This window comes from Tachypleus tridentatus, chromosome 4 (assembly GCF_004210375.1).
Source record: "Tachypleus tridentatus isolate NWPU-2018 chromosome 4, ASM421037v1, whole genome shotgun sequence".
Taxonomy (NCBI): domain Eukaryota; kingdom Metazoa; phylum Arthropoda; class Merostomata; order Xiphosura; family Limulidae; genus Tachypleus; species Tachypleus tridentatus.
Window position 1 is genome coordinate 23301298 of NC_134828.1, and position 16354 is coordinate 23317651.

Here is a 16354-nt window from a genome sequence, read left to right on the forward strand (position 1 = left end):
GAAAGTAATAAGAAAGTTTAGTTGAGATAAAAAAAAAAGGTTTATATTAATTAAGGTTATAACTATAGGAACAACTTTTTCAGGATGGTTTTCCCACCAACTGATAGACCTTTTTGAGTTTCTAATTAAATTTCAGGTGGGTTTCCAAAGTGTCAGTTACCCACTAAATAACTAAATTTTAGAATGTGACCTTTTGATACCATGTGTAAACCTGATTTTAAAGCATCTAAAGGGTTAATGTGCTTACTAGGAACAATGCTATTTTAGAGTTATTGTTAACTTCTAACAAAGAAATAGTTGATAGTGTAGAGATTGGAAAACATATGCATGCAAGTAATCATTGTTTAATTATTTGATGTTTTGTTGCCCAAGGAGATTTTGGTTCCAGATTTCAAAAAAGCGACTCTTGAAGAGATGAGAGAGAAATTATCTGCTATGAATTGGGCAACTAAATATATTGAAAGATACTAATCAAATATGGAAAAACTTTAAAAATATATCTTATATATTCAGGATAAGCATGTTTTGTAAAAAAAGAAAAAAGGTTGACTTGCACAGGATAAAACGAATAAATTTAAAAAAGAACATTATAAATGTAAACGGTTAAATTATTACGCTGACCGGAGATTTAGATAATTTTAGAAAAAAAGAGTTTGATAAGTGGGGAAAGAAAAGTTTGCAGAAGATACAAAAATTAACTGTTAGGATTAATTTAAATATATTTTAAAGGTAAGAAAAATGTCATAATGGAATTAGGACTAATATCTGATTATTTGATGATTGTGTTGTTAAGTTCTGTTTTTACTAATGAGTGCTCCACACTTTAAGGCTCGTGGGTGCAATATAGGAGTTTTGTTCACAAACCTTACCATTCATTTAGATAAAGTAGCCCAAAAGTCAGCTGTGGGTGTTTATCGAGTCTTCTCTTAATCCCCCTACTTAAAATTAGGGACAATTAGTGTAACTAACCCTTGAGTTAACCCTTGCAAATATTGAAAACAAACATTCTGCAGTTATTTGCAACTTTTTCTTTGTATTATGGAAAAAGTATAGATCTTCTAAACAAACTGTCCACCAGGGTTTATCTTGAGGTTTGTAGTTTAAATATCAGTTGGTGTCTCTGAAAACCTGTTTTTTATTGTTGTTTTTTTCATCAATTATCTGTTTCTAAGGAACCAAATCTAGTGAGTCGGGCAGAAATTATGCTACAGCAAGCAGACAAGATCGGTTGTCGCAGTTTTCTCTCTCCCAATGACGTTGTTGAAGGTGTTTACAAATTAAATGTAGCTTTTGTTGCTAACTTGTTTAACAACCATCCAGCACTTGACAAACCTGAATTGCCACTAGAATTGGAGAATTTGGAAGAAACCAGGGAAGAAAAAAGTAAATTTTCTGAGACTTTTTTGTATCTACTTGTAGATAAATATTTATTTCTGTGTCTTAGTATCTTCAACATTAAACTAAACGTAGATATAGCTGTCAAATTTTAGTTTGTAACAAGAAGTGTATTCCACTCTTCAGTTTTAATTTATACAAACCTGTGAATAAAGAAGCTGGTGAAACATATTTACTGCTACCAGAAGAGCTGCTAAAATTTTGAAATAATTATTACAGTTAAAAGTAAATAATTTTTATGATTGATGGGTACGCTACAAATCTTTATGAACACTCGGCTATAATTCATCGCTTGAGTTCCCTGTTAGCAGTGTTTATGGCCCTTAATCTAGGAACTCTTAACAGGAAGAGTTGTTTAGCAATTTAATATTTAATGATGATTTTGTTTTTAAGACAAGTGTTGAAAAGTTAATTATCTTAAAAGCAATAATTATGACAAGTTCACATAACTCTGCAGGTCATATGATGTGTATATACTTTAATTGTTGTACTAAGCTTTTGTAATACTGTTGATGTAATCTTATTTGATCTTACATTTTTACTGTTACATTTATTATTGTTCTTACTAGTAGGCAAGATGCTTCTAGTTGATGTCACTTGTTATAAGTACATGTAAGTAGAGGAAGTGAGTTATGTAAAAAAGTGAAGTTAAATTGTAAGCTCACTAGTTTAGCTATAATATCCTTTTCTAAAGTGAATTTATTTTGAAGTGTATTGTGAGAACAAAGGAGAGAATTTTTGTCTTGCCTGTATGGACTTCGATGAAAAAGAGAATCATTTAATCTCTAGATACAACTGTGATAACCAGTAGTGTAACGAATTCTTGTGCATATATTTCACTTGTTTTAAATGTATTATTTTAACAGAAGTGGATTGTATGTTTGTTTACTGTTGGAAATTTTCACCAACAAGTCAGGGAAACCTTCTGTAAAAAAAAACAAACAAACAAAAACATATGAAAAATTGTGGCCCTATTACAACCTGAACAGTGAAATTACCCAACATCAAAGCAGAATTCTTGTATCTAAAGCTTCATGTGTTTTATTTATTTAAGAAGTGTACCCTCTCTTTGCTTGTGAATCAGAAGACAAATTTATGTAAACTACTAAATCTTGTAACATTAATATTTATAAACTTTATTTTGTATATGTTATCTCCTAAATAATTTTCAATTTTTTTTCATTTAAAAATTCAAAGGATGTGCACTTCGTGACATCATAGCTGACGGCTAAGTATATATTCTTTCATTTATTTACTTTCTTTCCTTCAGCCTATCGTAACTGGATGAATAGCATGGGTGTCAACCCACACGTGAACTGGCTCTACAGTGACTTAGCTGATGGGTTAGTTATATTTCAGGTGTGTTTGTGATTTCATTTTCATCAAAATAATATTTTTAGATTATTTCACAACTTGAATGTTCTACCACACGTAAAGTATAAATTTTTTTTTTTTAAATTCTTTAACTTGCATAAATCTTATTTTATTACAATAATTCTAAATAAGTCTGGTGATAAATATAATGTTTTGTTTTTTAACACAGCATACCCTTACTATACTGAACTTATAAATTTGGGAACCATTTCATTATACCAAAGACAAACATTCATTTTTACATAATTTTGAATCTATGACTTGTAAATTTCAATTTTACTAGCAGATAAACTCGTGAAACCAATGATGACAGGTTTACACTATTGTCATTCTTTTGTCGTGATTAGATTTTTAATTTTGTTAACATGCGTCCAAGGTTACTGTTTGTGAATATACTACCTTTTCCTCCTAGTAACTCCTGCATCTCTGTACAAAAGCATCTCATGTGTTGGTAACCACAGTCTTTTTAATAACTGTTGAAAATATAATTTTTATTTCTACACCTTTTATTTTTAGTAATTAATATTGTGTCAGAACATTATCAAATTTGTGTTTTAAATGTGTTTAAACATATTTCCTGTGTTATTGAGTGTTTTTTTGGTGTTGTTGTTGTTTTCTGTAAGGACATATTCAATTATTTAGTGAAGTATACAAAAAATTAGCTTTTGCGATACAGACAAGTTTTCAAGAGTGCATATATTTTGTATGTAAATGGATGTGTAGAAAGGAAATATACATGTTTAATGGGAAAGTAATATGTAAACAAAAACTAACAGTCTGTGTAACAAACAATGACAAGTAATTATGAAACGTTTTTGTGTATGTGTGCTACTTTAAACATTTCTGGTCTTATCTTGATTGAAAACGTTTAAAAAATCATTGCTAAAAAAATGCATTAATCTATAATTTACAGTTATTTGACATCATTAAACCTGGTGTAGTGAGTTGGAGTAAGGTACATAGGATGTTCAGTAAACTGAAAGCATTCATGGAGAAACTTGAAAACTGTAACTATGCTGTTAATCTTGGTAAACAACTTAAGTTTTCTCTGGTGGGAATTGATGGAAATGACATTTCTGAAGGAAACCCAACCCTGACACTTGGTAGGTGCCATTTGTGTTTGTCCTGAATATTACATTTCATGCACTACATTTCATTACTGAAGCTCTTACAATGAATTAGCTCCTCTTTGTCTGTCTTGTTCGAATATTTATTTAGACTTTGAATCATGTGATGTTTATAAATAATGCATCAAATACAGAGTTTGTATGTTTTTTTAGATTAATTTGTGAAATGTTTTAGCATCTTTTTGTATTCCTCTGTTCACTTTTGTTATTTTTATAATTGACTTCTATACAGTAGTGACAGTTGTGATGTTCTTAAGATGCTAAATTTAAGACAGCAGCAACTTTAACATGGAGCTTAAGAAATCACTTGTAAACAGTTTGCACAAACTGTTTTTTGATTATTTTCAATTTTGGGATTATATTTGTTATTATGCTTTTAAACTTTTGTGATCAGAATTCATCAAACCTTAGAACAAATATGGCATCTTAACTTTATAAGATTCTGAGTCATTGAATGAACTTTCAGTATTTAGGAAGTGAAGGTGGTTACCAATGATGATAATATGTTTTACTGTTGTTGCTATTCTAGGTATGTTTGTTGTATAATCAATGATGATAACAAAACCCACTTGTTGAGAAAAATGTATATGTAAATATGGTTAGACTTTGAATCATGTGATGTTTATAAATAATGCATCAAATACAGAGTTTGTATGTTTTTTTAGATTAATTTGTGAAATGTTTTAGCATCTTTTTGTATTCCTCTGTTCACTTTTGTTATTTTTATAATTGACTTCTATACAGTAGTGACAGTTGTGATGTTCTTAAGATGCTAAATTTAAGACAGCAGCAACTTTAACATGGAGCTTAAGAAATCACTTGTAAACAGTTTGCACAAACTGTTTTTTGATTATTTTCAATTTTGGGATTATATTTGTTATTATGCTTTTAAACTTTTGTGATCAGAATTCATCAAACCTTAGAACAAATATGGCATCTTAACTTTATAAGATTCTGAGTCATTGAATGAACTTTCAGTATTTAGGAAGTGAAGGTGGTTACCAATGATGATAATATGTTTTACTGTTGTTGCTATTCTAGGTATGTTTGTTGTATAATCAATGATGATAACAAAACCCACTTGTTGAGAAAAATGTATATGTAAATATGGTTGGTTTGGGTGGAGAAAATTGTTTTATGTAAGGGAGCGAACAACGTTTCGACCTTCTTCGGTCATTGTCATGTTCATGAATCAGCCATTTTTACATATAAGTTTGTATACCTTTTTATAAATTTGTGTGAGACTGGTTAAATTATTTCATGCTTCTAATTTATATATATATATATATGTGTGTGTGTGTGTGTGTGTGAATGAATAATTCAGATTTGACTCAAATACATTTCTCATTCTCTCTAGCTCTTGTCTGGCAGTTGATGAGAGCCTATACTCTGAGTATACTGACTCACCTGGCTGGGACAGGCAGTCCGATTGTGGAAACGCAAATTGTGGAATGGGTAAACATGAAGGTAAAAGTAATTTCTTTTTGTAAGCACCTTTTAAACCATACAAATATTATTACTTCATTATTCTGTTCCATATTTTTGAATTAGTTAGTGTGCTTTATTTGTCTGATTTGCTCATAAATCAAGGTAAATATTTAATGAATTTTTAATGAGATATTTGTATGCTTTCCATGTTAGACGTGCAATACTATGCAGCTGGTAAATGACTGTGTGTGTGTGTGTGTGTGTGTGTGTGTGTTTGTAATAGTTAATTTTTAATTAAACTCTCCAAGCTTAGAACAATTCCACTTTCAACTTGCCCCTTACATTCTGATTTTTAAAATGGAAATTTACACATTAGGATGTAACACAATATTTGTATGTTTTTTACCCCCTGTTTGGTAAAGATGGACAGTAGAACCTCAACAGGTATAGTGGGTATCTTCACTGTTGTTTTCAAGGTGAGCAATTTAAATAGTAATTTCTTCATCAGTTACAGCTTAGTCATGTTGTGGATAAATGTAACCAAAACTTGGACATTCTATATAATGTTGTTTTAATTTTTATAGTTACAAAATGCTGGCAAATCCACTAGTATCAGAAGCTTTCAGGACTCCGCAATTTCTGATGCTACACCCATCATTGATCTTGTTGATGCCATTCAATCAGGCTCAATCAATTATGGTACAGTCTTACCTGGTAATGATGATGATGTAAGTGATTTGTAAGTTACTGGAAACATAAGTATTTCTGTTTCTTTGTCAATTTCTGATGCTACACCCATCATTGATCTTGTTGATGCCATTCAATCAGGCTCAATCAATTATGGTACAGTCTTACCTGGTAATGATGATGTAAGTGATTTGTAAGTTACTGGAAACATAAATATTTCTGTTTCTTCGTCTTTCCCTTCAAGGAAGATTATCACTGCTCATACATACACACATTAAAGATGTATTTTCTTTAAGATTTTGAAATATGCAAATCATTTATTGAAAATAAAAAAAACTAAAAAATGTTTTAGGCTTTGTATATTAGCGAACTTTTCACTTAGTGCAGTGAATTTTATAGTATGTAATACAAGTTAAAAGGTTTCAAAATTCACTTGATCTGTTTCTGTTGTTACGATTTCTTTCCTGTAAATACTGTGATGTTTTAATGCAATAAAATTAATTAACTTCTCAGCTTGTAAATATTTTGGCAACATGTTAAAAAAATTGTCATAGAAATTGGAGTTTTTTTTTAATATAATGAAAATTCACATATATTATTTTCCTTGCAGGAGAAAATGGCCAATGCCAAATATGCCATTTCTGTTGCTCGTAAAATTGGTGCTCGTATATATGCCTTACCCGAAGATATTGTTCAGGTCAAACCCAAGATGGTGATGACCGTGTTTGCATGCCTTATGGGTCGCGACTACATTCCAAACATGGGAGTGAAAAATCAGAACCATAGTGATGAGTGAAAAATCTTAAAACTTGTATGCCAGGTTGTAACTATGACATTTTCTACTTGTACGTAATGAAAGTTGTATTAGTGTTCATTATAGGAAAAACAAGACTGTGCTGGACACGTTATCTTTAATTTTGATTGAGTACATTCACTAGCAAGTAATGAACTTTGTTTTGTGAATTTTAAACACACACTGCAAGAACATATGTTGATAAATTAGCTTTGTAACTGAATCGGTTTTTCTAAACATGATGTTTAGGGCCATATCGCTTTGTTTATTATTAAAAGTAACTAGTCCAAAATTTGGAATTTCGAGACTCAAAGCATTTTTTCACCAATTTGTTTGTATTTTTTTAGCTTTAAAAAAATCGCTTCTCAATTTAAAAATTACCAAATTTATCTTCTTTTGTTAATTATACAAAGTCTATTTTTGTGTGATTACTTGTATTAATATATTTTTTGTATTTTCAGTGTTTTTTTAATGTCTGTGTAATTGTCAGTACCTGTATCATAAACTAACTTTACTCATGGTGAAAGAGCATGTTAAAAATGTTGTTTAAGACACTTACAACGATCTTGTTTATGTATTACAGTCTTCCATATAACCTACTATATATTAAACTTTTGCAAGTTAACGAATACTACTTGCATATCTTTGTGTAGCTACGTAAAATTTGATTGGCAACGTCTGTGATTTGAAGACCTGTCTTTTTTTAAAATGTAATCAAATTTTATACTTGGAGCTTCTTTCCTTAGTTTTGCTGGAATCAAATTCATCTTCCAAATAAATGTTATATTTGAAATAGTAATGACAAATGTATAAACATGTTTTCTATTACATTTGTGTCTTCCACTAAAGTTTGTACAAAATATTTATAACTTTCTGTATGAATTAAACATTACATTTAATAGTATGGACTTCCAAAAATGTATATCCATTTAATAATGCTATTACTTCGTTTAATTTCAATTACCTGTATTATAGCTTGAAATCTAACCTTAGATATTATGAAAAATTAAATAATTTTGATTATTAAAAAAAAAAAAAGCATCAACTTTCAATTTTGAACCAATAGGAAATTTTTATGTGACAAGGATGTTTTATCAATGAATACTGATATGGTAATATTATATTAGAAAATTGAACTTCACAATTTATATGAACTCTACTGAAATGTTCCCACACTTTATACAACGTTTAATATTTTTATGTGATTGAAAACTTCCCATGGTGGCTTGTTTATGAAGTATAATACTTAAATAGTGTTTTCCAAGTAGATTTGTATATTATATGGCATGAAATATAGTAAATCATATGATTTGTTTGTAAGAAGTCTTATGACCAAGCAAGTGTCACTGAAAACATCCAAGTCTTTGTAAGATTAAAACTGGTTCAGAATATGCAAAAACATTACGTTTGACACCAAAATTAACAACTGTACATCCACAATAATTGAAGATACTTTCACATTACCTCAACATGAATATTTTAAAAATGACATATGACATTTCTGAGACAGTTTAATTAAAGCTCCAACACCAAATATCTCAATTTTTGTCAAATTATATTGGAAGATGGAATTTTATTATAAACAGTTCTATATGAAACTCTTTTCAGAAGGTTCTGGAATTAAAAATTGCTTCAACAGTTATACACACTATATTAAAACTCCAGTCATGAGTTAATGATTAATACATTCTATATTAGATAAAATACACTCTTTATTATGTTTGGGATTTTCAAAATTTCCTAAGCACACTCTGGGCCTGAGAATCTTACTCCACAACACTTGCAAGATAATGTCCAATCCTTGACACTGTCAGGTTGAGTTTGAAGCTTCTCAAGAGCAGGTTGACAATCATGTTTTGTATCATTACTGTGTGCCTCCACAGAAGAAACAAAGTTGTCAAAAGAGCCTTCAGGCTGCAGTACTGACTACATTTTATTCAGTTTCCAGTTATTTAGCATTTTTTCATGACATTTTCTTTCTATGTGAATCTGAAATGGAACTGGTCTACAAGTCTAGCCCAACTAAGTGTAAAAATTCGTAACAGACAGCATCAAAATAGCAATCTGCAGAAGCTTTAGGATCCAGAAAGCTTCAGACAACTCTGATAATGATAATTTGTTATCACCAAAAACAAAAAATGCTGCACAAATTGAATTGGTACATGTTATAATGGGGAATATAAAATGTACCCTGCATTTCAGAGGGGACTGTGGATATAGGACCCACACTGCAGTGGGGATACACCATCTATTAGTCATAACCTCAGTTTCCCAGTCTTACATGAAGAACAATTTAATAATAAAATCATGAAAGGAATATAAAAAGAAATTAAGAGAATGAGATGTGGATGATGAAGCCCACAACTTCCCAAATCTATGTCACTGTTCACTGCCTGCAGACAGTTGTGGGAAGGTGACTGCTCTCCAAAGTAAAAAATAAGAAAACTAATAAGGTATTGTTACTTGGGATTGAGTAAGTTAAATAAACTGAACTCCTGAAGTTGTCATTTCAGCCCCCATTAAGGTAGTAAGGTGCTAATTAATAGCCCAGTAAACAAAATATCATGAACAAATCTGAAGATAATTTTCATATGAATATTTAAATTTTTATCTTCAGTACTAATACGCATTTACTTTTCTGTGTTTATTTCCTTCTCCAGTGTATTCCAACCAGCTCTAAATCGTTTACTATAAACCTTATACATTATGTCATAAAGTACAATCTCAAAATAACATTCATGCAAAATGCCATAAACATAACTTAAGCAAAAGAGACCAGTTGGTCAAACTAGGCCATCAATGCACTAAATTCTAAAATAAAAATGAAACACTCAAAGAAGGTATCATGAACAAATCTGAAGATAATTTTCATATGAATATTTAAATTTTTATCTTCAGTACTAATCTGCATTTACTTTTCTGTGTTTATTTCCTTCTCCAGTGTATTCCAACCAGCTCTAAATCGTTTACTATAAACCTTATACATTATGTCATAAAGTACAATCTCAAAATAACATTCATGCAAAATGCCATAAACATAACTTAAGCAAAAGAGACCAGTTGGTCAAACTAGGCCATCCAATGCACTAAATTCTAAAATAAAAATGAAACACTCAAAGAAGGTATCATGAACAAATCTGAAGATAATTTTCATATGAATATTTAAATTTTTATCTTCAGTACTAATACGCATTTACTTTTCTGTGTTTATTTCCTTCTCCAGTGTATTCCAACCAGCTCTAAATCGTTTACTATAAACCTTATACATTATGTCATAAAGTACAATCTCAAAATAACATTCATGCAAAATGCCATAAACATAACTTAAGCAAAAGAGACCAGTTGGTCAAACTAGGCCATCCAATGCACTAAATTCTAAAATAAAATGAAACACTCAAAGAAGGTATCATGAACAAATCTGAAGATAATTTTCATATGAATATTTAAATTTTTATCTTCAGTACTAATACGCATTTACTTTTCTGTGTTTATTTCCTTCTCCAGTGTATTCCAACCAGCTCTAAATCGTTTACTATAAACCTTATACATTATGTCATAAAGTACAATCTCAAAATAACATTCATGCAAAATGCCATAAACATAACTTAAGCAAAAGAGACCAGTTGGTCAAACTAGGCCATCCAATGCACTAAATTCTAAAATAAAAATGAAACACTCAAAGCCGACTCTTACAATAATATTATTTATCAAGCCTTCCCTAAAATCCCTTACATTACACAGATCTGTCATATCTGAAGGTAAAGCATTCCAAATGTCAACTACTCTACAAGAAAAGTAAAGCTGTGTGAACTGGAAATGATCTTTTCATGCCAAACTTGATCTGCATCTCCTCCACTCTTACCATTCTCACAATAAAGTATCAAAATAAAGATGATGGTTCAACAATATATTAGTTACCTTAATCTTAAATACTTCAATCAGGTCTCCTCTAGTTCTTTTTAAAAGAAGTTCAAGGATCTTATCCTATCCTCATACAACAACCTTTCACTGTTATATCATCATAATATCTCTTCAATGTCTTTTCTTGGACATGAAACCCAAAGCTGCACACAGTTCTCTAAATGTGGCCAAATAAAAACCTAATATAATAACATTATAGACTCTAGATTTGTATTCATAATTTCTGTGGATAAAACCTAAAATTCAATTTGCACTGCCACTAGCAAAAGTACATTGTTTATATGGTTTAAGAAACTGAATACCTTTTCTTTCATAGCACAGTTAGTTATTTCCACTAAAATTATTACTCATAATTCAAACTGTGATATTCCACATTCAGATGCAGAAAATTTTTAAATTCTGAACATAACCACTTGGGCATATCTTGCTATACTTTACATACCTAACACGAAATCTTATATTCCCGATGTGTGAAAATTAAAACCAATAAAAACACTTCATACTACTTTAAAATGTCTATTTTTCTGCCATAGAAGTCAAAGACACATTTCAACTGGTATATATATTTTTAAAGGCATGCAACAACTTCAAAGCATAATTCTAAAGTATCATCAATTATAGTTTGAACAGATCAAGTAGTTTAGAAGTCACTGGTAATAACACAATTTTTGACAGGCATGGCAGTTACTGTTTTTTGTTTGAATTTTAATTATATTTTATTTTTCGTTATTATATCAATTCTGTATTCTTTATTTCATTCATTTATGTACACGCGAAACTGCTAACATCACTCGTACAAGCTGGTGTATCCGTCAATTTGACGAGTGAAATAAAAACAAGGATGGGTAATTTTGCTTCTATTTTTTCCTTCTTAATATAACAAAAATTAAAAGTGCAAAAAAAAGACATAAAAGAAACAACTATGAAAAGAAAGACAATAATTTCAATTATTCTTTATCTATTTAATAGAAAATTGGATTGAAGTAATGGGGTCTAATCTGTAATATGAAACCATAACTTGAAGTTAATAAAATTATTTATTTGTTGCGAGTTTAATACTTTTTAACAGTAAAACTTTATTTTATTAATATATTGGAACTGTATATTCTTTAGGTAACACAACGATTAAGAACGAACCCTTAAAATGATTTCGTTTCTTCAAATTTAATGTGTAACTAAATAATTCAACCATCTTCTCACCAGAAGTATTAACACCACTCGCTATAAATTTCCAGTTACACCTACATATATACTATCAACCTTATTCTGTATGGACGTTATCTCTCAAAACCGAAACCGATTCATTCAAACAGTAAATACTAATTGACAGATAAATATTTTTAACTATTTTGATGTTGACATTGCTAACTAGATACAGATCGAATTCTAAATTCTGGAGTTTTTTGTTTGTTTTTTTGTATTTCACGCAAAACTACTCGAGGGTTATCTGCGCTAGCCGTCCCTAATTTAGCAGTGTAAGACTAGAGGGAAGGCAGCTAGTCATCACCACCCACCGCCAACTCTTGGGCTACTCTTTTACCAACGAATAGTGGGATTGACCATAACATTATAACGCCCACACGGCTGGGAGGGCGAGCATGTTTGGCGCGAACCCGCGACGCTCGGATTACGAGTCGCACGCCTTACGCGCTAGGCCATGCCAGGCCCTAAATTACCTGGGACGAGTCTCAGAGTTGTTATGTTACACACGTGATGTAATATAATTTCAAATTGCCAGAAATTTTAATTTAGAAGGTGTGTGGGTGTGTTTACTTATAGCAAAGCTACATCGGGGTATGTGCTGTGTCTACCGAGGGGAATCGAACCCCTGATTTTTAGAATTGTAAATCCGTAGACTTACCGCTGTTCCAACTGGGGAAAACTTAGATTGTTTATTCTGAATTTCGCGCAAAGCTACTCGAGGGTTATCTGCGCTAGCCGTCCCTAATTTAGCAGTGTAAGACTAGAGGGAAGGCAGCTAGTCATCACCACCCACCGCCAACTCTTGGGCTACTATTTTACCAACGAATAGTGGGATTGACCGTCACATTATAACGACCCCACGGCTGGGAGGGCGAGCATGTTTAGGAAAACTTAGAAGTTAATTAAACGTTGATGAGTATTGAATTTATATTTGCAACACGATTCATAAACACAATTTTCTATTTCAACACAAATATATTTAAAATGCAAACAAAAACTACACTTTAAAATAACGGTTATTACTAACAGTTATTACAAATTATGGTTTATATACAATAGTTTTACTGAATCTTACATGTGGTCTGAAATTAAATCTTTTATCGACGTTCACGGAGAACAAAGTAATTCTTTGTTGATAGCCCTGAACACTTCTCTTGACGGCCAGTTCGCTTAAAGCACCTGTAAGTTTTCACCGACCACAGTGTCTAATGTCTTCCTAGAAATAATAGGATCCTAAGTTAATTTGCTGAAGTTGTACGGTTCGTAATATTCGAAAACTATAAACGTTCCTGGTCAAATTCTGGAGTTTTCAAAGTAATAAGCGTTAACCATAACTATAGCTTCCGAGGATTACAGTATACTGACTGTAGCTAATCGGTGGTAATACCTATCTCTCGATGTCTTGTGGAGGCTTGCTTTTATATTTTTACGCGGGATTCTTAAACATTCAGTAATATTCGAAAACAAGCAAACCAATTATTGTTGATTCTTGCTCTCGAGAATCTTCTACACATTTAGAGACGGTCTTGAGCAATACACATGCAACAGTATATGTCACATGCACCAAATTGAAACAAACGTAGGTATTACAATAAACGTATAACGGTAAATCCATTACAAACAACAAACAAGCAAACTTACAATGGATGTACCAAACAGAGCACGGAAACGCGTTAATTATGTCAAGAGTCTGTCACATAGAAACGAAGGCACATCACTTCTAAACATTCTCAATAGTTACACAACATATATCATACGAGTACTGGAATATGCAAGTTCAGCCTATTACAATGCATCACACAATACTAAATAAAATACAAACTGTTTGAACAAAATATTAACAACTACTTACAGAGCACATCAGCCAGATTTCCACATAAATGTTCAAATTTGCCTTACATATCTAACAGATTCCAACAAATGACAGTGAAGTACTTCCATAATAATCTTTATAAAAATAACATTCTAACAGAAATTACGAAATATCTCATATATTATAGAACAGTACCTAAATACATTTCTCCGTTAAACAATTAAATTAATTATAAAACATAAGCCACCTATAGCCAGATAATACAATACCAACGAACAGTGGGATTGGTAGTTATGTTATAATGCCCCCACAGCTGAAAGGGCGAGCATGTTTGGTGTGAGGGGGATTCGGGACCGCGACCCTCGGATAACAAGTCGAGTGCCTCAACTAGCTGGTCATGCCCGACAAAAACAGAAAACTTTTGAAAGCTCGACATTTATTTTCAACCTTGAATATACGCTATAAATGCACTTTTGAGCTGCTGTGATACTAAATCGTTAAATTGTTGTGTACAGATTAATTAAATAAAATTAGTTGTTGTATTTCATAAAACCAAGAAAATGTATTAAATTTTTGTTTTTATTCTATTATGATATTAGCAATCTTTTCGTTTGAAATCGAATACCTTTTTCGGCGGGAAAACAAACTTATCTGAAATGTTTGATTTAAGGAAGTTTTATGAACGATAACCGAGTCTGAGAGTAACAATTGAAATCTGAAGTTAAATATACAAAAGACATTACAATTGAAGAATTCTAACTAAAAGGTGAATGAAAGGTCTTTCTACGTAATGTGTAGGTTTAATAAGTAACGTTATTCGTCAGATACTGTGTAAGTTTTAATTTACTCTGAAATCATGTTAACTAAACTGTAGCTCTCTTAGTGAGGAAAGCTAGTAGACGTACTACCAATCAGTGCCACAAATGAAACTATTAATGTATTAAAACTAGATTATAACAACGAGAAGTAATACTAGTAATAGTATTATAAATGTCATGTGTATAAAAATATTAGCCTGTAACTAAAAGCTGTATGTATGTTATTCTATTTGGAACCCCTTAATAATATTAAAATTTAAGTTAAATCAAGATAAATCTAAAATGACAAAAGTAAAACTAGTTAACATCAAAAATTTATTTTTTTTCTAATTCTTTAGTGTACAATTTGCCTTTAGTATGTTTTAAAACTTGTTGACTTTTTCAAGTACAAGAATATTTGCTTCTGAAAGTTTGGTTTCACTGATTGATAGTTAAAGTAACTTGTAATATACTATTAATATTACTACAAGTAGTTAGTGATGTATAAGTTCAGGTATATTCTACACTACGTAAGTAGTACGAATATTAATACCTGATACAAGGAGAATACATATGTTAAAAAAATAACCAATTAACAATAAAAATGTAAAATTCTATAACGAAAGGACTTTGGGCTTTTCAACTTCAGAGCTATAAAGGTCTACCCTTTAAAAGTTATCGAGTTTCATACTTTTGTCTTTAAATTTAATTAGTACTTTTAACTTATGATATGGAATAAGTACCTAAGCTTGTGTAATACAATAATATATGTTTGCTTTAATGTGATTCTAATTTGAGCTACAGGTACAGAAAAGTTCTTGTTTTAATTAATAGTTAGGTCTAGGCTGAAACTAATAAATTTACAATGCAGTGTTAAGTCACAGACCTTAATGGTTACTGTTATCTGCCAAATCATTTTGAAGCAAGCAAATACAATATGTAGGATATTCTTAACAGTTTATTGTTGTTTGTGTGTAATGATAATTTTGTTTTGTATGAAGGTAAATACAATGTGACACACACATGAAATATGTTTCGGAGGTAATGGTCTTGAAAATAAGTTAAGGGTCTCACAGAATAAAAATGTTATGTGTTAGGTAAATGTTCTAATAAAGGCTTGTGAAAAACCATGTTGTTCTTGGAACTATTCTTGGAAGAACTTGTTAAATAAACAACAAAATCTCCAAATCAAACTGAAGTACAAAAGCAATGTTTTTAATGCAACAAAAATCACAAAATAAGAAGAGCAATAATAATTAATTGGGTAAAAAAGAACCAGAAGATGAACAAAAATATATTTTGTAGTACTATTTTAAATGTCAAAGAAGCAATTTTGAATCCTAAATGAATAATTAGTAATGAACTTGGTATCCAAGTGTCACCACAAAGGTTCTAAATATATGATTAATAACATATTTAATATTACAATGAAACAAAATGTAAGATAAATAGTGAATTATTTTTTATTTTTTAACATGCCCATCAGGAGCCAAGGGATGTTTTTACATTTTGTTGAATGTTAAAAATAAGTTCAGTATGGAAACTGCCAGAGAGGGTGTTTTTGGACTTATGTTTTTGAGACAAGCTTCTGTTTGTTAATTGGTGAAATACAGTATCCTTAAGTCTCCATACTGCTGGTATTAAGGTGTACTTGCTGTGATTAAATTCAGTATATATATATATATATATCAGTAAAGCCACATTCTCAGCATTATTAATTAGGTAATTACCAACCTTTTATACTTTGCCTAGACATGATATGCAGATTGAATGGAAATCACAAAAGTGCAAAAGAATTAATATTATTAATGGCAAT

The 16354-nt window shown here is 30.8% G+C and overlaps 1 protein-coding gene across 1 annotated transcript in view; it reads left to right on the forward strand.

Annotated features, from left to right (window-relative positions):
- Positions 1-8127, forward strand: part of LOC143248671 (plastin-2-like) — a 37003-nt gene extending 28876 nt beyond the window's left edge. Inside the window, exons 8-13 of the mRNA XM_076497266.1 lie at positions 1173-1383; positions 2666-2754; positions 3683-3872; positions 5254-5363; positions 5909-6052; positions 6622-8127. Coding sequence (XP_076353381.1) covers positions 1173-1383; positions 2666-2754; positions 3683-3872; positions 5254-5363; positions 5909-6052; positions 6622-6807 — 930 coding nt within the window. The 3' untranslated portion in view covers positions 6808-8127. The remainder of the gene's footprint in view (positions 1-1172; positions 1384-2665; positions 2755-3682; positions 3873-5253; positions 5364-5908; positions 6053-6621) is intronic.
- Positions 8128-16354: the final 8227 nt, after the last annotated feature.